At 36.0% G+C, this 24088-nt stretch overlaps 1 protein-coding gene across 6 annotated transcripts; it reads right to left on the reverse strand.

Annotated features, from left to right (window-relative positions):
- Positions 1-16276: 16276 nt before the first annotated feature.
- On the reverse strand, positions 16277-20062 carry LOC114748311 (pyruvate kinase, cytosolic isozyme). 6 transcript variants are annotated; one of them, XM_028936679.1, is made up of 4 exons: positions 19969-20062; positions 19317-19592; positions 18126-18587; positions 16277-17318 (listed from the first exon to the last, which is right to left on the reverse strand). In XM_028936679.1, the coding sequence occupies exons 2-4, from the start codon at positions 19572-19574 to the stop codon at positions 16506-16508; spliced, it is 1533 nt and encodes a 510-aa protein (XP_028792512.1). In that variant the 5' UTR covers positions 19575-19592; positions 19969-20062; the 3' UTR covers positions 16277-16505. The 6 variants fall into 6 exon arrangements, with proteins under 6 accessions (XP_028792512.1, XP_028792513.1, XP_028792510.1 ...); XM_028936680.1 differs by having other exon boundaries at positions 19317-19596; positions 19969-20059; XM_028936677.1 differs by having other exon boundaries at positions 19317-19616; positions 19969-20049.
- Between the last annotated feature and the right edge of the window lie 4026 nt (positions 20063-24088).

A 24088-nucleotide genomic window follows, 5' to 3' on the forward strand; every position in this document is an offset into this window, starting at 1 on the left:
ACTAGGTGTTATATTAAAAACTAGATGTGGTATTATGTAGCCATTTTTTCTCAACTTATTTAAGAATATATATATTATTGAGAAAAGCTCAAGATTTTCAACTAAATTAGTTATTTTATAATTATACATTAGAAAAATGAAAATAAAAACATTATTGTGTACAACACTCACACTTTTTTCACATCTATATATCTTTTATTTTTAATTTATTTCATTATTATATATATGTTCAAATCATCATAAATTTAAAAAGTCCATAGGACCCATTTAGGCATGTGATGCCTCTATGAAAGATGCAATATTTCAAAGTCATATTCATTATTTGTTGTCAAATCTTATAATTCTATCCTTAGACTTTGGATCCAACCATGAACCAACTCTTCGTTGATTTGGTCCAAATTGTCTATCACAACACGTGGCTCCATTTTACTTACTCTATGCCAAGTAAATTATAAATATATTTTTAATTCCAACAGCAAAAAAAATATATTTACATATAATTATTACTTGATTCAATTATAATTAATATTTATCCTACTTTAAAAATTATTTAATCATTTATATATACACATATATGAAAGTAAATTTAAAATGAGTCCCGCAATACCATTAATTTTAACATTAATGTGACTATATTAAATATCTTTTCTCATGAAGTCATGATCGATCTAAATTAATATTCTAAAGGTATATATTTCCCCATATTATATAAACACAATTATTTATTTTGACTTCCCTCAACCTTAGACATGCAGCAGAAACCAAATTGAATTTGATAACTTCCCTCTTTTAATTATTCAATTTTTTCAAAAAAAATTATTACTATTTGACAACCATAAGATAATTATTCAAAGATTATATAAGGGTATGTGTGATTAGCAACAATTGAACAAAAAGATTGAGATTCTGTATCTGACATTCGTTTTAGAGCTTTAATTTCCCACGAAATTAAGGAATCTATAGCTGTATAACAACAATATCCAACTGCCGTGTTCCAAAATATGACTTATTTATTTATATAAATCCACACATTGTTATACCTTAATTTATTGATTAATCAAGTATAAACATAATTATTTTTAGACACATTTTTCAACTTTCAATTCAATAATTGCCAGCTCTGTATGTATTCCTCATTTTGAGACGCTTTTGTGAGAAATGCAGGTGTGAAAGCATTAGCGCACGTTAATTTAATATGAGACATGAAACAATATACTTTAAATTAAGATAAAATTTTTGAATTATTATAACTAAGACCCGAATTTCAGGTTTCATTATTTAATTAGGACATGCCTCATGCTCTGATCTTTTCCCTTTAAATAAGGAATGTTCTATATTCATGTCACAAATTGGCATTAATATACACACACGTGTCTGTAACTACCGCATGACATATTCTTCTGTCTTTAATTATAGGAGTTAGTGGAAGAGTTTGTTTTAGTTTGGAATGTAAGAATTCAATATGCTTTATCTTTCAGATTTATAATTTATTTTTCAAATTATTTCTATTAATTTTATTTTGGAGTTTTCATTAGGATTAATTTTCAAATACAAATTGTTAAAGGGTTATCTTGAAAAATCAACACACATATCTTGCAAGTAACTTAAGTAGTTTTTCAACATTAAAGTCCTCTTGAGAAGTCTGCGGTTTGAGGAGATTAGTCACTGTTACCAATAGTGAATACTCTAAGCTTAGCCACCAAAAAAAAATTAACCAGTTTTTTTAGTTATTGTTTGGTTGGGATTTTTTTTTGCCCTTTTAGGGGAGGAGAGTAAAACAGACAAAAATCCTCCCTTTCTCTCCAACCAAACAAAGCCCATAACTCCCCCTCCTCTCCCTTTCATTCTACCATGCAAAGTTTTAGTTTTTATAAATTAACTATTTAAATTTTATATTTTTAGGATGTGGGGAGTATAAAAATTTGAGAAAAATTATAACGTTGAAATCTATCGTATGTTAATTTAAAAGCATTGAATATATATATATATATATATTAATATAACGATTTGTTCTCCGTTAGTTTTTCATAAAACCAAAGGGCTTTGTTCTAGTGTATCATATATTTGATAATATAGATAAACTAATTTGTTAAATACATTTCAAAATTAATTTACATTAACTCATTATACGCATAGTCTCTACGGTGAATCTAGTTAAATTTTGACCGAAAGCAACAGCAAACATGGAGAATTTTTCCATTTAATAATGAGCAATCAATATTTTATAATAAAATAAAATATTTTATTACAATTAATTTATTATTTATCAGCTACATGACCGTCTTTTTTTAAAAAAAAAAAATTTGGCCTTTTTCCCCTTTTAAGGTATTCTGCTTTCAAATATGGAATGCCATTGATAAGACCCGGCCCTTATTATTAGGGCTTAAAGCCGAGCCCATAGCTTGCATATATTATTTTGTTCACAAATACAAAATTTGTAAACACAATTTTAATATATATAAATTATAAAATTTAAAGTTCAAATTGCAACTAACATAAAGAAAAATATATAACACAATAAAAATGTTTTATAATTTGATAATTCAAATTTTTTTTATAGCCATCATGTAAAGAATTAACAAGTATCAATTCAGATGAAACGAAATCAAAACATAATTCTATAAAATAAATGAATCTTAATCCTAACAAAACATTGAACTTATATTGCAAACTTACACCACAGATTTACTTAATGAATTTCATTAACTCTTTTATAAATGATTTGATTTAACATTTATGTCACACAAAAAGAAAATAATAGAGGGCTCACTCGATCCTAACGAACTTAGCCCATAAAAATTAAAGCACATAAACTCTATTTTCTATTTCAAAGTCACTTATGAAAGTTCATCCCTTAGAAAATGAGACTTGACTATGAAATAGTGAGATAGAGACAAAAATTAAAATGAATGTAATTAAATCAAAAAGAGAATTTACTATAAAATCTCAAAGAAAAAACATAATTATTAAAAGTTTCAATAACAACTAAGTAGTTTATAAAGATAAGTTCTAACATAGGAAATGATAACTACTCACTCATTATTTAAACGTATTGATAATTATTTTCTTTTATTAGAATCTTATTATAATTCTCTCCTAAATAAAATGACCCCAAAATGTCTCTGTTTCATAGTCTCTTTCATCTAACGCAATAGCCGGTAGCCACCATAACACAGGCATGCCAATATGAACGTTTTCCAATTATGAGGACTACTGCCATAGCCTTCCTATAATCCAGGGGCGCATTTAAAATATTTCAGACCACAGGGGCCTATTTCAAAATCATTGGAAACTAGATGGATTAAAAACATACAATTTTTCCTTCTAAATATACAATGAAATTCCCTTTTGAACTTGCTTATAAATTATTTACACCCGTGAATTCATATCAAGCAGTATAACTCATTGTAACAATCACCTCAATACAAGAACAAACCATGACATTTTAAATGAAATTATGTAAGAGAAAAAAAAAAAGGGAAAGAATTGGAGATAAATCCCCGTATTGAAAATTTTATTGATAAGAATAACCTAAATTAGAGTACTAATATTTTGTCCCTACAAATTTTTATAGTATGTATAAAAATTTATCAGGTTCTTTTCACTAATAAAATTTTTAATGAGTGACTTTTTCCCGATTTTCTTAAAAAACCTTATTTTCATTTACTCATTGAATCTCAGTCATTTATCTCTGTTTTTTTTCCCTCTTATTCTTTTACCAAATCAATTATCAATTAGCTCTAAAAAACGGGGTCATATTCAAATTTCAAAACTGGACGAAATCAATTAAATCAAAGAAATGTGTAGCTTTCTGGTGTCTCTTTCACTTTTCCTTTTAGGCCTTTATTCCTATGTTCCTTTTGATATACATGATCTTCTCCATTTAATTCAGGTCAAGGTCAAATTATTTGAAATTATTTAACATAAATTCTCTTTCTATCGTAATTCATAAAAGTTGTATTTCAAATTGTTTTTTTTGGAGCAAAAGTTGCATTTCAAATTCAATCCTTCCACTGATATGGTTCAGCAGTGTTACTACTAAATTGATGATGTGGCAGGTAAATGTCTTACGTGGCATCCATGTTATTTTATGAGCTGGAAAAAAGGGACATGTCATCATCATCCTTCTAACCTCTTGATAAATTGTCATCATGTTGCAATAACTAGTTCTAACTGAACATACCACTAAATAGTTATGTTAAAATTAAAACATAAAAATAGATTCAACCGAATTACTACATGACAAAGTCCTAATAGTACACCTCATTATGACGGGTAGATGTAATAGTAGACGTCATTATGACTTGACATTTAATAATCACAACTACTAACTACCAACTACTCTCATAATGACACCTAATAATGGCAACTACTCCACTTATTACAAGAGGACGAAATAGACTACAGGACAAACTACTTTAATAAAGTAAAAGTAGATAGCGACATAAAGTAGGATTCTGTCGGGTCCCGCATTATCTTCAGAGTATCCCAAAAGGAGATTTTCTGATGATGATGTTCCCTAGTCTTTATAGATAAGCTCGTGGCTAGGGGATAGGTTCATGATGCCTTCTGGGTCAGGGTCATCTGAGTCATAGTGTCTCCTTGAGCTTCTTGAGTAGTAGTAGTCTTCGAGTTCTGGATCAGGGTCTTCTTGGTTAGGATCCTGGGATTCCCCTGCAAGGAATGGGAGTTGTGGCTGGAAACTTGGCTGAGGGAGATAGAGTCCTTCAGGCTGAGTGAGTTGAATTTGTGAGTCGTTGTCACCGTCATAAGGGTCTTCGGTGGCTTCTGTCGGTGGAGGGACTTGTGACCTATTTGGTGGAGGTCTGACAGCACTCATGATGAAATCTCTTTGGAATTCTTCAAGTGTTGTGTTGCTGGCAGATGGTGAGTTTGGAGGGAAAGGTCCAAGAGATAGACATGAAGTGTCTTCTCCCGTGTCAGGCTGGTTAAGTGCAGTTAATGTCTTTCCAATTTTTTCCATTAGCAATGCTTCCCTTCTTGGCCATGAGGGGGTGGTGACCTGGAGGATCAGACGGTTGTCTGTGTAGAGTCTCTGGTTAGCACTTATTCCATAGTTCCTGAAAAAGGTATACAGACAGAAAAATCTTTTTTGTTTGGGAGTTGGTAAGTCCCAAATATTATGTTCCTTGAGAATTTTCCAAAGTTTTCCTCTCCAGTAGGGAAGAGGAGCAATCATCTCAAAGAGTGTGGTAAGAGGAGAGTTTTCATTTCTGATGTCATTCAGGTGGTCATGGACGACTACAGCTGAGAAGGCTATGGCACAGGTGTAATTGGCTGAGACAGACCAGATGTACCATAAAAGTTCTTCTGGTATGGGTCCTTTGATAATGGGAACAGTGAGGTAAGGAGCATCGGCATCAAAGTGCTGAGGGTAAGGGTGGATTCCAGTATCTACAAAAACACGGTGGAGCCAGTAGAACATAGTACTTCTGGCAAGGTTTTGGACATCTGCTGGAGATTCAGGACGGGATCCAGGAGGGAAAATGGTGGCTCTCATTCTGTGAGGCATTTCTGGTTCAGAGATGGTTGGGATGAAAAGAGGTTGAGGTCTGGAGAGTGACAGGAGTTTTGGAGGCTGGGAAACTTTCTGAGGTCTTGTGAGGAAATCTGCTATGATGTTCTGGTGTCCTTTGAGATGATGAACGGTGAATTTATAGCGAGAGAACCAGTCTTTCCATCGAAGTAACTGGCTGTCTGGCAAGGTCTTTCCCTTGGGATCAAGCATTCTTGGAAAAGACGTATTGTCCATTTCTACTCTGAATTGATAAGGACTGAGATGGAAGCTGAACTTCTCGATTCCTCTTTTGACAGCAAGGATCTCCTTGTAGGTAGCATGATAATGCTTTTCTGACTCCTTGAATTGTCCGCTTGCATGTCCACAGTAAAATCTCTTTCCATCTATCTCTTCAATTAAGACAGCTCCCCAAAAGTCATCACTAGCATCAGTCTGGAGGATTCGTAATCCTCTGTCAGGGATCTTTAAAGGAGGTGGTTGCTGTGCAATTCTTTTGAGGGTCTTGACAGCTGAGGTCTGCTCTGTCCCCCACGCGGGAGGATTCTTTTTGAGAAGTTTGGACAGCTGGCTGGTATGATTTGACACATGAGGGATAAAATCCCGAAGATAATTAATAATCCCCAGAAATTGTTGGATTTGTTTTGTGGTGAGATTATCGTCTGGGAATTTGAGTAATTCTTCTGCAATGTGTGGTCCAGGATAATACTGACCATTTTCAAAATGCATTCTAAGAAATTCTATGCTGTTGACACCTATTTCACCTTTCTTTACCGACAACATAATCCCGTATTTTTCAATTATTTCCCCGAACTGGGTCAATAAAAGTTTATGGGAATCTTCATCTTTTGAGAAAAGTAAAAGGTCATCAATGTAAATGAGGAGGTTATCAAGCATAGGTTCAAAGATTCTGGTCATGGCCTTTTGGAATAGTGATGGGGCAACCTTAAGCCCAAATGGCATGACAGTCCATTGGTACTGGGCGTTTGGAATACAGAAGGCAGTTTTGGGTCGATCTTCTGGGTGGATACCCAATTGCCAAAATCCTGCTTTAAGATCAAACTTGGAAAAGATTTTTGCATCTCTAAGATGGACTGTAAGTGAACTGGGCTTTGGTAAAGGGAATTTGTCATCTTGAAGGAAAATATTAAGAGGCTTATAGTCAATGACTAACCTTTTCTTCCCTCTTTTGATTTCTGACCTTTTTTCAACATAGAATGCCTGACAAGCCCAATTAGATTTTGTTGGTTCAATAAGGCCTTGTTTGAGAAGTGCAGCACATTCTTCTTTAGCGAGCTTGAGATCTTCTGGATTCATTCCTGGATGAGAGGCCTTTGTGGGACTGATGTCTTCATTTTTCTTGAAGGGGAGTTTTATAAAAAACTCTTGATTTTTCCATAATGGAAAAGGATGAGAGAATTGTTGATGACTATCAGCACAAAATTTTAGAAGATGATCTCGAATATCTTCATATCCTGGTGGTGCCTGTTGGATCTCAAAGAGATTAGGAACTTCAGTATATGCACTAAAGAAATTTTTATATCTAATTCCTTTAGGCAGGACTTGAAGATTCCTAGTATGATTATAAGCATCAAATCCAATAAGAATGTCTTTTCCAGGGAGATCACTACCAAGAACTTTCATCCATAGAACACATCCTGGAAAGAATTGAATACCAATCTTCCTGCGAGTTATCCATTCAATCTTGAAGGGCTTTGAATCAGCAGTAAAGAAAAGTTGATCACAAGGGATCCATGCTTCAGGGGGAAGAATATCAGGATTCATGATGGTTCTGCATGCTCCAGTATCAATAAAGGCAATAACAGGAATTGGCTTTTCATATCTTCCTGGAAGGATATGAATTTTGACATTTGGCTTAAGAGTGACTTTGTTGTGTTCTGGCTGAGAAGCCACGGAACCAAGGAAAGGAGACGGATGCACAGGCTGTTCAAGGGAATATAAATACCCTTGAGGACTATCATCTTCTTGAGAAAAGGATTCAGAATCAGTTTCCTCATCTTCAGAGTAAGGAAGAATATATTGTGTCTCTTCATCCTGAGCATCTTGTTCTTCGATCACGGATTCTACATCTTCATCTTCATTGATCATGAGAACAGTCTGCAAATGTTCTAGCATTTTGACATCCTTTTTTGTCTTGTTAGGACAATTTTTTGCAAAATGCCCCTTTTTCTTGCATATGTAGCACCTGTCAGATTTCTTTGAGTAAGGTCTGCGCCTCCTGAAGTATCTCAGGAAAGGCTTTCTGGATCTTCTCCTGGAGTAAGAACCCTTTGGATATCTGAATCGACGATAGTGAGATTTTCTCTTGGTAGAACAAGAGCAATCTTTATCATCCTTGCACTTTATTTTCAGATGCTGTTTCTTGCATGCATGCCTGAGCTTTGACTGTCCTTTCAATTCCTTTGAAGAACTTCTGTTGTTCACAGAGCTTATCCACAGTTGCTAATGCCAACTGATATATTTCTCCAATGGAAATGTCAGCCATGTTTCTATGGAGTGCATTGATAGCTCTATGAAGTTCTGGTTGCAATTCATCTGGAAGAGAGGCAATAAAAGTATGCCTGAGATTGACATCATTGGCTCCTCCAAGCATGTAGTATTTTTCAGACATTCTCTGGAAATGTTTCTGCAAGTCTCTTTTGTCTAAAGAGCAGCATTTCATCTCAAAGTATTCTTGGCGATGCCTTTTGTTAATGATCTGGAAGTCACCAATGAATTCCTTATGAATGAGTCCTAGGAGAGTTCCTGCATTATCAACTCTGGCTGCTGCTATCTTCTGGTAATCGCTGAGACTTTGATACCATTCTCTTAATGTTCCTGTTAGTCTTGAGAGAAATTCTGTAAGAACTTCCTCAAGAGTTGCATCATGCCTGGCAAGCTGCAGGTCAATCCATGCTCCGAACTCATGGAGTCTGTCTCTCCATTTTTCCGGAGGGAGATCATCAAAAGTGAACCATGGACCTGTAGTAGGTTTATAGTCTGTTCTTCTTGGCTCAGATGTATGAGGAACAGATGGGTCTTCATCAATAGGATTTTCAACTGTGGGATCTGGCTGGACCATTGCTACTTTAGAGATATCAGCATGATATATCTCCGGATCAGAGTTAGAACTGTACTCAATAGAGGAATCAGATTCAGGTTCAGAGGTTCCATCTGTTGATGACTGATCTTTATCCACAGTTTGAAAAGTGGCTATGGTTTTGTTTGGATCTGCAACTTCTTTTCTTTTTTCTCTGTCTGGAGGAGGAGTTTGTTTTGGTGGAGATGATGGTGGTGGAGTTCTTATCACAACTCCTTGAGAGGACGGTGTTGGTTCAATAGGTTTAGTATATGAGGATGATGGGTAGAAAAGTCTTTCAGATGAAGGGAAATGAGGTGGTCGTACTGGAGGTTTGGGAGGAGGGTTTGGTTGGATGGGTGAAAGAGTTGGTTGTCGGGGTTTTCTCAATTGTCTTAAAATAGGATAAGACATTTTGAAAACCTTGCTGTAATCAGATTCTCTGGGATAAGAAGGAGGTGATGCTGGATATGTGGGGAGTTGAAAACTAGAGGGGTAAGATGGATAAGGGTCATAGATGGTTTGTGAATGATCTTTAGCGATATCTGACTCGATTCTTTGTAAATCCTTTCGGATTTGTGACAGTTCTTGCTCTTTCCTGGTAAACTCTGGTCCAATGTATCCCTTTTCGATAAATCTCTTCAGATCTGCATCCAGTTGATAAGCCTGAGAAGTTAGAGTCATATAAAGCTGTTTGACTTGATCAGAGACTTGGTCAAGCCTGCTCGTCAGAGTATCAGTTCTGAGAGTCAGCAAGTCAAGCTTTGAATCAATCTTTGTCAGAGTTCTATTCTGGCCGATCGCATTCTGGGTCTGCCAGTTAAGAACTTCTTCTGCTGCTGAGACTGGTCTAGCTTCACCAGTAGGAGAGATTTCTGTTGGAACAGAGAAAGGTCTTGCTGTAACCTTTGTTTCTCTGTTGGTTCTTCTTTCAAGAGGAGGAAAATCCTGCTCATACGGATCCATCATTGCTATACACGGGATGGATTGTTGGATGACAGGAATCACTGGATCTGGCTTCTGTTTAGGGAGGAGATTTTCGTGACCTGTTTCCTTAAGCAGATCATATAGAGATAATCTGTTAGAAGGAACAGTAGGGACAGGAGCCTTCCAGTTTCTAGCTTTCTGCTTCGGACCATGATCATCATCATCATAGTGGTGATGGTGACGTCTGTGAGAACAAGGAGATGTATTCTTCTCCTTTCTCTTCTTTTTTATGGCATATCTGATGGGATAAGACCATCCATCTTCATCTTCATCGTCTGATGCTTCCCACCAGTAAGGTGTATCACACTCACAATCAGGATCACATTCTTCTGGTGCATGATCCCAAATGAAATGGCCATTTATGTGAGACACATAACATGGCTTGGCATTCTGATTTACCCAAGCAATTGGAGGGTCTCGCTTAGATGGGAGATAGGCTGGAGTGATGGTTAAAATACGTCCAGAAGGTACAGAAGAACCTTCCTGGCCAGGCTTGGTGAAAACAGTTTTGACTGTGCCATCTGGAAGTCTTTTTATCTCAGGAGGAGAAGAAGTATGAACATCCCTTTGAACACCATGAAAGTGTTTTTCATAGTTGGTGATCCACTCAAGAGGCATCAACTGAGCAAGTTCCTCTTTTGGGATCTGTCGAGGAATCTGGATGATGGAGGTATCATCAGCTCTATCAGAAACCACATAAAGAGCATCTTTAGTGGAGTTTGGAAAATGAAGATCAAGAGCATGATTCTGGAGTCTATAAATGACTTGATGATGAAGAGTTGCTGCAATAGCTCTGGGATCTTGCTCTGCTCCAACTATCTGGACTTGGATTTTTAGTCTGTCCGTCAAGGTTGGATCTGAAAGCTTGATGTTGAAGTCTGGAGCCATAGTAAGGATGACACTACCGTTGCTTAGAGTGGTCAGTACAGCGCCAATCAAAGCATTACTGTAGGTAGTATAGGTAGTATCGACTAGAGCAACCTTAGCAGTGGCTGGGATTCCTTTTCTCCCATGGAGAGTAAGGATAAGACGTACAGCACCAATATGGAGATGAGTATAACCTTGAGCTATCCACTCATTGATCAAAGGTTGAGGTATATCAATATTGACGTATTGTTCAGAGGAAGAGGCAGGAAGACCACAGTTTTCTAGTCTGGTAGACTGGACAATTTCTTTAACATGGGGTCTTCGGGTGGAAATCAGGTTTCTAACATTTCTGGTGACACGGTTGGTACGATGATAAAGACTGTAAGGACTGAGAAGAGGTAGATCTGTTTCCTGAACTCTAGCATCTTCAGGAAGATGATCTATCTCAACAAGGTTTTCTATTTTTCTGGAAAGAGTTCTACGAACAGAGGAAGGAAGTCTCTGTGGGATGAAGGAAGAAGAAAGGCAAACGGGTTCAAGGCTGTTTGAGGTTTCACTCATGATAAGATGATATCTTCTTACTCACCTTCACAAATAATATCTCACTTCCGTCAAGATTGTGCAGGCTCTGATACCACTCGGGGGTGTTAGCTGAATCGATCTTAAAGCCGGATTTTGGCAATTGGGTATCCACCCAGAAGATCGACCCAAAACTGCCTTCTGTATTCCAAACGCCCAGTACCAATGGACTGTCATGCCATTTGGGCTTAAGGTTGCCCCATCACTATTCCAAAAGGCCATGACCAGGATCTTTGAACCTATGCTTGATAACCTCCTCATTTACATTGATGACCTTTTACTTTTCTCAAAAGATGAGGATTCCCATAAACTTTTATTGACCCAGTTCGGGGAAATAATTGAAAAATACGGGATTATGTTGTCGGCAAAGAAAGGTGAAATAGGTGTCAACAGCATAGAATTTCTTGGAATGCATTTTGAAAATGGTCAGTATTATCCTGGACCACACATTGCAGAAGAATTACTCAAATTCCCAGACGATAATCTCACCACAAAACAAATCCAACAATTTCTGGGGATTATTAATTATCTTCGGGATTTTATCCCTCATGTGTCAAATCATACCAGCCAGCTGTCCAAACTTCTCAAAAAGAATCCTCCCGCGTGGGGGACAGAGCAGACCTCAGCTGTCAAGACCCTCAAAAGAATTGCACAGCAACCACCTCCTTTAAAGATCCCTGACAGAGGATTACGAATCCTCCAGACTGATGCTAGTGATGACTTTTGGGGAGCTGTCTTAATTGAAGAGATAGATGGAAAGAGATTTTACTGTGGACATGCAAGCGGACAATTCAAGGAGTCAGAAAAGCATTATCATGCTACCTACAAGGAGATCCTTGCTGTCAAAAGAGGAATCGAGAAGTTCAGCTTCCATCTCAGTCCTTATCAATTCAGAGTAGAAATGGACAATACGTCTTTTCCAAGAATGCTTGATCCCAAGGGAAAGACCTTGCCAGACAGCCAGTTACTTCGATGGAAAGACTGGTTCTCTCGCTATAAATTCACCGTTCATCATCTCAAAGGACACCAGAACATCATAGCAGATTTCCTCACAAGACCTCAGAAAGTTTCCCAGCCTCCAAAACTCCTGTCACTCTCCAGACCTCAACCTCTTTTCATCCCAACCATCTCTGAACCAGAAATGCCTCACAGAATGAGAGCCACCATTTTCCCTCCTGGATCCCGTCCTGAATCTCCAGCAGATGTCCAAAACCTTGCCAGAAGTACTATGTTCTACTGGCTCCACCGTGTTTTTGTAGATACTGGAATCCACCCTTACCCTCAGCACTTTGATGCCGATGCTCCTTACCTCACTGTTCCCATTATCAAAGGACCCATACCAGAAGAACTTTTATGGTACATCTGGTCTGTCTCAGCCAATTACACCTGTGCCATAGCCTTCTCAGCTGTAGTCGTCCATGACCACCTGAATGACATCAGAAATGAAAACTCTCCTCTTACCACACTCTTTGAGATGATTGCTCCTCTTCCCTACTGGAGAGGAAAACTTTGGAAAATTCTCAAGGAACATAATATTTGGGACTTACCAACTCCCAAACAAAAAAGATTTTTCTGTCTGTATACCTTTTTCAGGAACTATGGAATAAGTGCTAACCAGAGACTCTACACAGACAACCGTCTGATCCTCCAGGTCACCACCCCCTCATGGCCAAGAAGGGAAGCATTGCTAATGGAAAAAATTGGAAAGACATTAACTGCACTTAACCAGCCTGACACGGGAGAAGACACTTCATGTCTATCTCTTGGACCTTTCCCTCCAAACTCACCATCTGCCAGCAACACAACACTTGAAGAATTCCAAAGAGATTTCATCATGAGTGCTGTCAGACCTCCACCAAATAGGTCACAAGTCCCTCCACCGACAGAAGCCACCGAAGACCCTTATGACGGTGACAACGACTCACAAATTCAACTCACTCAGCCTGAAGGACTCTATCTCCCTCAGCCAAGTTTCCAGCCACAACTCCCATTCCTTGCAGGGGAATCCCAGGATCCTAACCAAGAAGACCCTGATCCAGAACTCGAAGACTACTACTACTCAAGAAGCTCAAGGAGACACTATGACTCAGATGACCCTGACCCAGAAGGCATCATGAACCTATCCCCTAGCCACGAGCCTATCTATAAAGACTAGGGAACATCATCATCAGAAAATCTCCTTTTGGGATACTCTGAAGATAATGCGGGACCCGACAGAATCCTACTTTATGTCGCTATCTACTTTTACTTTATTAAAGTAGTTTGTCCTGTAGTCTATTTCGTCCTCTTGTAATAAGTGGAGTAGTTGCCATTATTAGGTGTCATTATGAGAGTAGTTGGTAGTTAGTAGTTGTGATTATTAAATGTCAAGTCATAATGACGTCTACTATTACATCTACCCGTCATAATGAGGTGTACTATTAGGACTTTGTCATGTAGTGCCCCCGAGCGTCTATATAAACCCCACTCTGCCATCAGTTACAGGCAGAAGGAGTTGTATCGACTTCCTTGTATAATACTAGTGTGCTTTCCTCATGAGTTCTCTCTAAATTTCTCTCTTCTTCTGAAAGCCTCACTTATGATATCTTTCTTCTGTCGCCAGAGATTCTAAGTATGCTCTGCACTTGCCTCTTTAAGAGGATCCTGTGCATCAGAAAATAGAATCCGACCACGATCCATGAAGGAGTGTTTGGTGACAATCTTTCCAGTTATCCTAGCTCTGGTATTCAAAGCTGAGAGTCCTAACGTGGCCCGTTGATGAGTTGAGAATGAGTGGCCTTACCTGGACTGAAGCCTTGGATATCAGACTATGTTAGCTTGGTTCGATTCAGCTAACACCCCCGAGTGGTATCAGAGCCTGCACAATCTTGACGGAAGTGAGATATTATTTGTGAAGGTGAGTAAGAAGATATCATCTTATCATGAGTGAAACCTCAAACAGCCTTGAACCCGTTCGCCTTTCTTCTTCCTTCATCCCACAGAGACTTCCTTCCTCTGTTCGTAGAACTCTTTCCAGAAAAATAGAAAACCTTGTTGAGATAGATCATCTTCCTGAAGATGCTAGAGTTCAGGAAACAGATCTACCTCTTCTCAGTCCTTACAGTCTTTATCATCGTACCAACCGTGTCACCAGAAATGTTAGAAACCTGATTTCCACCCGAAGACCCCATGTTAAAGAAATTGTCCAGTCTACCAGACTAGAAAACTGTGGTCTTCCTGCCTCTTCCTCTGAACAATACATCAATATTGATATACCTCAACCTTTGATCAATGAGTGGATAGCTCAAGGTTATACTCATCTCCATATTGGTGCTGTACGTCTTATCCTTACTCTCCATGGGAGAAAAGGAATCCCAGCCACTGCTAAGGTTGCTCTAGTCGATACTACCTATACTACCTACAGTAATGCTTTGATTGGCGCTGTACTGACCACTCTAAGCAACGGTAGTGTCATCCTTACTATGGCTCCAGACTTCAACATCAAGCTTTCAGATCCAACCTTGACGGACAGACTAAAAATCCAAGTCCAGATAGTTGGAGCAGAGCAAGATCCCAGAGCTATTGCAGCAACTCTTCATCATCAAGTCATTTATAGACTCCAGAATCATGCTCTTGATCTTCATTTTCCAAACTCCACTAAAGATGCTCTTTATGTGGTTTCTGATAGAGCTGATGATACCTCCATCATTCAGATTCCTCGACAGATCCCAAAAGAGGAACTTGCTCAGTTGATGCCTCTTGAGTGGATCACCAACTATGAAAAACACTTTCATGGTGTTCAAAGGGATGTTCATACTTCTTCTCCTCCTGAGATAAAAAGACTTCCAGATGGCACAGTCAAAACTGTTTTCACCAAGCCTGGCCAGGCTTGGTGAAAACAGTTTTGACTGTGCCATCTGGAAGTCTTTTTATTAAAATAATAAACTTAATTATGTCATCCATTATTTTGTTCCATTTTTTCATCCGATTTCACCAGTTATTTTTAGCCAAAAATTCTATTTCTACTTTTGCCATAACTCACGCTCCTATTTTACTTTTGAGAAAATTTAAACTCAACATTACATTTAAACTCAAGAAAAAATATTTGATGTTGTTGGGTTCACTAACAAACAGTCCAATACACATATTTCATAATTAAATATTAAGTGATTGCTTACAGGCTAAAATAAAATATTGAATGATAATGCCACTTATAAAAAATACTCAACACTTCGAATATCTTTGTTGAAAAAGAATAAATACTAGTATATTATATGTGGATGTTCACTTTATACTTCACGATTATTGCGTAGGATTTGATGTTGCTAACAATTAGATAAAGATTCCAGAAATTTTCCCTTTTCACATAAATGAATAATATGTCATTTCCCATTTCAATAATTGCAATTTATATAGGGGAATTTCTTTAATCGTGTACAATATCAAATGTTACTTTTCTGTACCCCATTTCACTTTTTTCTTGCAAATCTTTTGAGCCCCTCTAGTATATTACTCCTTCCGTTCCTTATTATAAGAGACATTTGATGCTTATGGCATATTCCTATATATAAGAGACACTTAAAAGTTGCCTCTACTTTTTTGTGTTGATTTCCTATTTTACCCATATTTATTATCTCCAACTCACACTTTCTCTCCTTTCCACTTCTTTTTCTTTTAATAATTTAATTGTTCTCTCTCATGCTCTCTCACATTATTAATGGGGGCATTTTTGAAAAAAAATTATACTTTTTACACATTAATTATTCTTAACTAATTTTAACTATTTTTTTGATTAATGTACTTCGGTTATTTGTCTCTTATGATAAGAAACGGAAGGAGTATTAGATAACATGATTTATCTACTAAATCATGAAATGTAAGGAGTGTTTAACAACCTCCAAATCATGGTTTCAGAAACACTTTTCCGCAAAACGAGACAAATTCCTTCATATATTTATTTCGTAAACCGTAAAAACACTTCTGAAACTATAGTTTGATTTTTATCTAAATTAGTCACTGCTATAACATTATCTTTATTTTATTTTGCTCAAAAAATTAAAAATATTTAAAATAAAAAATCTAAAGTAAATTCGGAACATCCAAAATCAATCCAGATTTAAATGAGCACAGCTCCCTTCTATCAGACTCTCTTTTCAACGAAAGAAACAATGGAATCCAAGCCACTACCTCATTTTCCCTCTCCAATCCGTTTGGCCAAGGTAAAACCCAAAATCAATTTTGCAGAAAAATGACCAAATCATAAAGAGGAAGTGCGGATTATTATCATCATACCAGGCTGAATTAATAAGGTATTCATCCCACTACACAGAATACCAGAAACAGCTCAGTCTCTAAAGCTGAAAACTCAACTCTCCATTTTCAAAACAGCAAGACTTCATAAAGAAGAATAGAAGCCAAAAATGTAATTTAAACACCAGCGTCTCTAAGGCAAGCAACGCCTTCTGCATAGCAAATGCATCATTTCACAACGCAAATCTTGATAACAGAGGCAACCCCAATGCGATGTAAAGCAACAACTGCATCACCAGGCTTGCAAAGGCCCTTCTCTGTTGCAGATTTCAAAGCAGCCTCCAAAATCACCTCAGTGGATTCTGCATCCGTAGCTTTTGCAGATCCCTCAGCCAATAAAGGAATCAAGCCTCTGTATATTAAGCTATGCCTTGCCGGAGTCTCATCGCTGCAAGTCCAATCAAATGAGTCTGTCGTCAAAACTGGCACTACAACTGACATGATCGGAACAGCCGGCCTATACTTGGCAACTAACTTGGCCGTAGTCCCACCTCGAGTCAGCACAACAATGAGTTTTGCTCTAGCCTTGTTAGCAGTGCGGACAGCAGATGAAGCAAGACTTTCCAATGGACTCATAGGCAAAGGAGTAGCTCTTATCATCTCTTTGAAAACTGCACCATAGTCAAGAGAAGATTCTGCTTCAACGCAAATTCGTGCCATGATTTTCACAGCAAGTTCAGGGTAAGCCCCAGCTGCACTTTCACCACTAAGCATGACACAGTCTGTTCCATCAAGAACAGCATTAGCTACATCAGTTGCTTCCGCTCTTGTTGGGCGGGGAGACTTGATCATAGATTCAAGCATCTGGGTAGCAGTGACCACAGGTTTGCCTGCGAGATTACACTTGTATATCATCATTTTCTGTGCCAGAAAAATCTTTTCAACAGGGATTTCCATTCCAAGATCACCACGTGCAACCATGAATGCATCAGTCTCACGCAAAATTTCATCAAAATTTATAACCCCCTCCTGATTCTCAACCTGGGAGCATCATGAGATTATATGAAACGGGAACAAAAAAGTCAGGATTTCAAAATTGAACACCACAAAGGCTGGTGAGTGAACATGAAAATAACGGAAACAAGGGAAGCATATAGAAGAGTAATATAATGCAAAAGACCCTGCCACATGTCTCTATTTAAAGTATTAAAAAAAGAAAATATAGTATGATTCATCTGAAAGATGTCTAGAATAAAATAAATAGTCAAAGACACAGTTACCTTCCCTTTCCCTTTCATGACTATTAAGGTTGCGGGAAAGGGACAAGAACTTGGGGGCTCCCAATTACTAATCGGAGGTTTTGAAGCCACTTAACCATAAAAATTCCATTTCCACGTGACATATTCTCCCCAAGCTTCAAATAACTAATTCATGGATAACAAACAATTAGTTAAAATTAGTTTATAAAAATAAATAGGTTATAAATATAGTTTTGTTTCCAAATATGCCCTTATAATAAATGAGAAAAAGGATGAAAGAGAATATGGGGGGAAATATGATAAAAAAGAGATATTTAAAAGCAACACTGGAAAAAAAATACATTAAATATTAAGAAAAACCCAAATTGAAGCTTATAAAATGAAGCATACTCCTCAAATTTGAAGCTTACAAAAAAGGAGTAATAGACAATGCTGATTCTAACAAGGGGCAAAGAATATAAGTTTAGGAAATGAGCCAGCGCTTTCTAAAGCAATCACATATAGGTGTAAAAATAAGTCAGCCCCAACACAAAAAGGACTGAATTTATTTCTGGAACGATACATAACGAACGCAACATAATAGTAATACCTTTGACATCAACATAATATGCTTTGCATGTGGGCCGAGGACCTTACGAACAGTAACAAGATCTGAGCCTTTGCGAACAAATGAAAGAGCAATCATATCAATCTTATTAGGGACACCCCACTTAAGAATATCCTCTTTATCCTTCTCTGTGAGAGTGGGAAGTTCTACCACAACACCGGGAAGATTAACATTTTTCCTCTCACCAAGCATTGCTGTGTTTTCACAGCGACATCTAACAGTACCCGCATTAGGGTCACAAGATAAGACAGTGAGGCTGATTGTTCCGTCAGAGCACAATACTGTATTTCCAGGCTTCAAGTGAACGGGTAGCTTCTTATAACTCATCGATATCATTTCTTGATCCCCCTTGATGTCATAATCAGTAGTTATGATGATTTCCTGCCCTTCTTGAAGCTGAATAGGTTTTCCACCCTTGAGAAAACCAGTCCGAATCTCAGGTCCCTGCAGTAATACAGTTGAGAGATATATACAGAACGGTTAATACAAGGGAAACAGGATATTAGAATGGAAAGGACAAAATAACTTTCCACAAACAAGATAATTGTAACCAAAAAAAAAACAGCTTCACATTTCGGTAAAATACAGTACGAAATAATAAGACTTTACCAAAATCTCATTTCTGGAGTGACATTTTGCGTGCTATAATGAAAAAGGACTTTTTATCACAAGAAAGTATACACGACACAAGCTGGGAGCTGTCCCTTTTGCAACGGAAGCTCACTATCTAAACCTATAAGGAAAGAATTATGTAGCTCTAGGATGACTCTTGTAATATATTTGAGAAACAAAAACAGAAGAAAAGGTAGATCCAAATAAGAAATTGACACAAGATGTTTAGGGAATCTTGCTATCAAACCAAGTATATATAGAAAATTCTAAATGAAGAAAAAAAGAATGTTAAACCCCAAAAAGAAAGTTAATGCAAGAAATTAATGGGAACTAATACAACTGCCCCAGACCTTATTCAATGATGTAGAACCAAATAAGCAGACAGTAGTTAAAGGTTTCAAACTTCACGGCTTGAGGGTTGGAAAAGTAGTTAACTTGACAAATTGCAAAGGCAGACGTGGAAGAACATCGAAGTAGAAATGTTAATACGAAATCGAGTAAACGAAATGAAAAGAAAATTTCCGAATCCTTAATCAGACTCAAAAATGTAAGAGAACCGACCTTAGTGTCAAGCATGACAGCACATAATATGCCAGTGCTGGCCATGGCGGTCCTGAGATTGTTCAAGGTCTCCTGATGATAATCATGCGTGCCGTGAGAGAAATTGAAACGAGCAACGTTCATCCCAGCCCTGAGAAGCTTCTCGATCATTTCCACAGATCGAGAAGCCGGGCCCAACGTGCACACGATCTTGGTCTTCGGAACACGCCCATCGTTGGGCAGCTCCTTTAAAATCCCTCCGATGTCAATGTTCGCCATTCTTCGTCAATCAGTACGCTTCCTACACAAACAGCAAACACTCTGATTCATAAACAAGAAATCCGGAACCCAAAATACGCACTTAGAACAAAAACAACCCAGAAACCCCAGATCGATTGTAAGCTAACAGAAATACACAGAGGCACATGGTATGATAGGAAAAGTAAATAAAAACAACAATCAAACAAACGAACAAACCAAACAGAGTATGAGTTGAAAGAATTGCAGCCGGGAAATCAAGAGAGAGATTAAGGATTAGAGACAGTTTACTTTACCCTTTGAGAAATGCTAAACGTGTAAAGATTACAGAATATTGAATCAGAAGAATAATATCTAACGGCTGGACGATGCAGAGCCACTCAATCAAACACCCTTTCGTCGATGAGAGACTCACCTAACTCGTAAGCGCAAAATGGTTTGGTGACACCCGAATTTGTAATCTCCGGATCGGTTTTCGAGCGAGTTTAGTCTGTGTGCTTGTGCTTCGCTGACCACAAAAAGAAAACGCCAACGGGTTCTATCGGAGGAAAAGTCTCAATCTCACGTAAACGACGCCGGTTTGCCCTTACATTTAGAAACGTTGTCAAATTCTTTTATTGAAAACGTGTTTGAGGCATTTTCGGATACTAAACATTACTCAAGATCAGTGCATTCTATGCTACACCAAACTACTATTGATATTTAGAGATAATTCTCGAAATACTACCTCCGGTCCTTAATATAAGATCCCGTTTGACTTTTAATTTGGTCCTAATTATAAAATCTTAGTTCATTTTGTCTCTCATATTTATATTTTTTTTCTAAGATAGTCCTTCTAATAGTGACAGTTTTAGCCAATACACTTAATTAGTAAGGATGTTTTAGGAATAAAAACACTTATTTATTACAAATAACTAACTTAACTTACTTCCTTAATCTCCTCAAATTAGTCAACTATGTCTTATAATTAAGACCGGAAGTAGTAGTATTTTCTATGTTTACATAATCTTGAAATTGAATTCATGAGTTTATGTTTAGTGCTAATCGTAAACAACAATAAGCGAATTAAAACTATAGCAATTCATGAAAATTTAGATAAATTAAGGCTGGTTACCTTATTTGTTTTTTGGGTAAGAATTATAAAAGATGTAAAATTTCAATTTTAGTAGATAAACATTTTGAATTTAGACTAAAGTACATGAAATGAGCATATCAAAGGAAGTGAATGAAAGGAAAGGAGGGATATGCGAGTAAAAGATGCGAATCCAAACCCTATGGGCTGAAGCTTTGTTTTGCGTTCTGTGTGCGCCGCTTGGCTTTTCATAAAACCACGCACGCTCAGTTCTTCTTCTCGGCCTTGGAAATGCCCTCTTCATGCTTGAATCCCTCAAATCAAAAGAAAAGCAGCTGCTTCTCTGACACCCCACGCTAACTTTATTTATTTTGACCAATCACTTTGATGGTATGAAATTCTTCCTAGGTAAGTCGGATTCGGTGCTCGCCAAACATTTGTACTTAAAAAAAAGGGAAAATTGCAAAAAAAGACCTTGGAATTACAAAAACGCAGATAGGGACCCTTGACAACTTCACTTTGGGTTTTGACAACTTCAGGGCATATTATTCTTGTCAAAACCCAAAGTGAAGTTGTCAAGGGTCCCTATCTGCGTTTTTACAATTCGAAGGTCTTTTTTTGCAATTTCCCTAAAAAAAAAAGGAGAAATTACAAAAAAAGATTTCTGAATTGCATAAACGCAAATAGGGACCCTTGACAACTTTACTTTGAGTTTTGACAAGAATAATATGTCAAAGTAAAGTTGTCAAGGATCCTTATCTGCGTTTTTATAATTTCAAGGTTTTTTTTTGTAATTTTCCCTAAAAAAACATTGATAGATATACTTACAAATTATTTATCAACAAGACTTTTATATTAACAGTAAAATTTAAACTTATAATTTATGGGTTATGAATTAACTTCTCGCCACTGAACCAACCTTTGTTTGCAATGGTACAAAAACTCTTCAATATATATGTATATATAAAAGAAGTTGCAAGTCTTGATTTTGCTTGTAATTTCATCCGGATACTGTCTGCACTTTTAATTAAAAAAACTTTATTCCTTTCAACTTTTTGAGCCGACAAAGTGCAGTAAGGACTAACGAAACGCTGAAATAACCAATGAAGTATTATAAATATCCTGAACATCCGACGGCTGAAAATGTGTTATTATTTGCTATTATTTTTTATCCTAATTATAAGACTTCATTGGTAGACTTCTACAACTAAGGTCTTCTAATTTGAACCGGAAATAGTAATTAGACACAGTAAACAGTTAATGAAGTGTAAAATGAATATCAACATGGCCGACACAGTTGCGTAAAGAGTGGTCAGACTAAATTGTATATTCCTTCGGGCTTATAATATAAGTCATTTTAATTAATTCATCATGCATCAATATCAAAAAATAATAATTAACTCATTAAATTATTTTAAATTAAATATTTTTTTTAACTTTCTTCATATTAAACGAAGTTATAAAATAGAGAGAAAAATATAAAGAATCATAACTAAATTGACAAAAAACATTAATTATTCTTTAAGTAATTTGCATTGTAGACATTATATCAGTAAGGGATAATTAATCCGCAGCTCCTTATAGTTTCAACTAATTTTGAATCAGGTCCTTATAGTTTTTTTTATTTTATCAGGTCCTTATACTTTCACCTGTTTTTAATTAGGTCCTTGTATTTATTTTTCCTTTATCAAGTCCTTATAAGTTCACTTTATTTTTAATTAAGTCTCTGAATTTTTTATTCTTTATTTTATAAATTCTAATAATACTATTATATAAACATAAAATAGTATCTATTATTAATATTAGTTTATAAACAATAATATTCTAAAGATATTGAATTATTATAATGATTTTAATTTTTTCAGCAAAAAAATTAAGTGTTCTAAAAAATTTCTGAATTAATTAATTCTATACTTTTTTATTACATAATTATTAATTTAATTTAATTATTAATATTTTATATTTCAGTATTAATCTATTTAATTAAGCTTATATTAATTAATAAATAAAAATTAAAACTACATGGACCTGATTAAAAATTTAGTGAAATTATAAGGACTTAATTAAAAGAAAAATAATAAATGACCTAATTAAAAAAAGATAAACGTATAAGGACCTGATAAAGAGAAAAAAAACTATAGGGACTTGATTCAAAATTCGTTGAAACTATAAGGACTTGTGGATTAATTAACCCTATCAGTAAACAAAAAGTTCCTGCTCTCTGAGGGGGCCTCTTTTTAAGAAAAACAAATCCTTTGTAAGTTATGAGGAAAAATCGTTCAACGTTAGTTAGAAGAGAGGACTTCAAAGGATGGTCCAATCCAACCCCCAAGCATGTGGTTTTTGACGGTCCCCAGTATCAATCTCAAATTTACCCTCCACTTTAAGATATTGAGGGATTACCGTTAAGTCATAAGATTAATTTGACCATAATAAAGTGCTAAAAATATTTTATTTTATTTTTGGTGAATAATTATTTTTAACGTAAAATATAAAATAATTCTTTGTTCAGCTTCTTGTCATCAGCAAGGAAACAAGCCTTTGGCTGACAAGGACCGTTTCCAAAATTCTTTTTTCCTATTGGGAAACAAGTGAAGGAAAAACTAGAGGCAATTGGGGGAAAAAAAATTCCCTCTTAAAAATTTTCTGGCTCGCACACGCCTGAAGTCTAAGCTGCTTCTTCTTTATTAGTATATGATGTACTTAATATAAAATTAAAACCTAGTTGATTAATTTAGGAAGATTAAAAAAAATTAGTTAAATTAGTTATTTGTAATAAATAGGTAGTGTCTTTCTTAGAGTATCTTTGCTAATAATGTATATTAGCTAAAACTACCATTTAATATTACCTTCGATTTTTAATATAAGAGTTCATTTGACTTTTATTTTGATCATAAATATAAAACCCCAATCCATTTTGTCTCTCATATTTATCTATTTTTTTTCACTATAGCCCTTATAATAATAATAGTTCTAATCAATACACTTGATTAATAAGGATATTTAGAAAATACAAAACTTATTTATTAAAAATAACTAACTTAACTAATTTTCTTAATTTACTCAAATTAATCAACTAACTCTTATATTAAAGACCAGAGATAGTATAACATATAACATACGCAACTATTACAAGAACTACTTTGGAAAGAAATAGATAAATGTAAGAGACAAAGTATATTGTAATTTTATATTTAAGACCAAATTGAAAAGTTAAACTAGTTCTTATATTAATAAATTTATTTTTAAAATATAATTTTTAATCGCATATGGAAAGACATTCTATTTCTTTTCTTTTTGTTTTCCTCCTCCTTCCCCCCAGTGCTCTTCAGAGTACCTAGTATTATTAATTTATTATAGCCATCCGAAACTAAAAATAATGATGCTCACAATTCCTTATAAAACCCAAACTATTTGCATTACTCATAGAATCTTTGGCGTACTATGCATTTATTCATATATA

Source organism: Neltuma alba, unplaced genomic scaffold (assembly GCF_004799145.2).
Source record: "Neltuma alba isolate B1F8T4 unplaced genomic scaffold, ASM479914v2 tig00005684_pilon, whole genome shotgun sequence".
NCBI lineage: Eukaryota > Viridiplantae > Streptophyta > Magnoliopsida > Fabales > Fabaceae > Neltuma > Neltuma alba.

Coding starts and splice junctions, on each gene's coding strand:
- LOC114748311 (XM_028936679.1), bottom strand. CDS start 19,574: ATGGCGAACATTGACATCGGAGGGATTTTAAAGGAGCTGCCCAACGAT. Junction 18,588..19,316: donor CTGTCATGCTTGACACTAAG/GTCGGTTCTCTT, acceptor GTATTACTGCAG/GGACCTGAGATTCGGACTGG. Junction 17,319..18,125: donor ATATTATGTTGATGTCAAAG/GTATTACTATTA, acceptor TGATGCTCCCAG/GTTGAGAATCAGGAGGGGGT.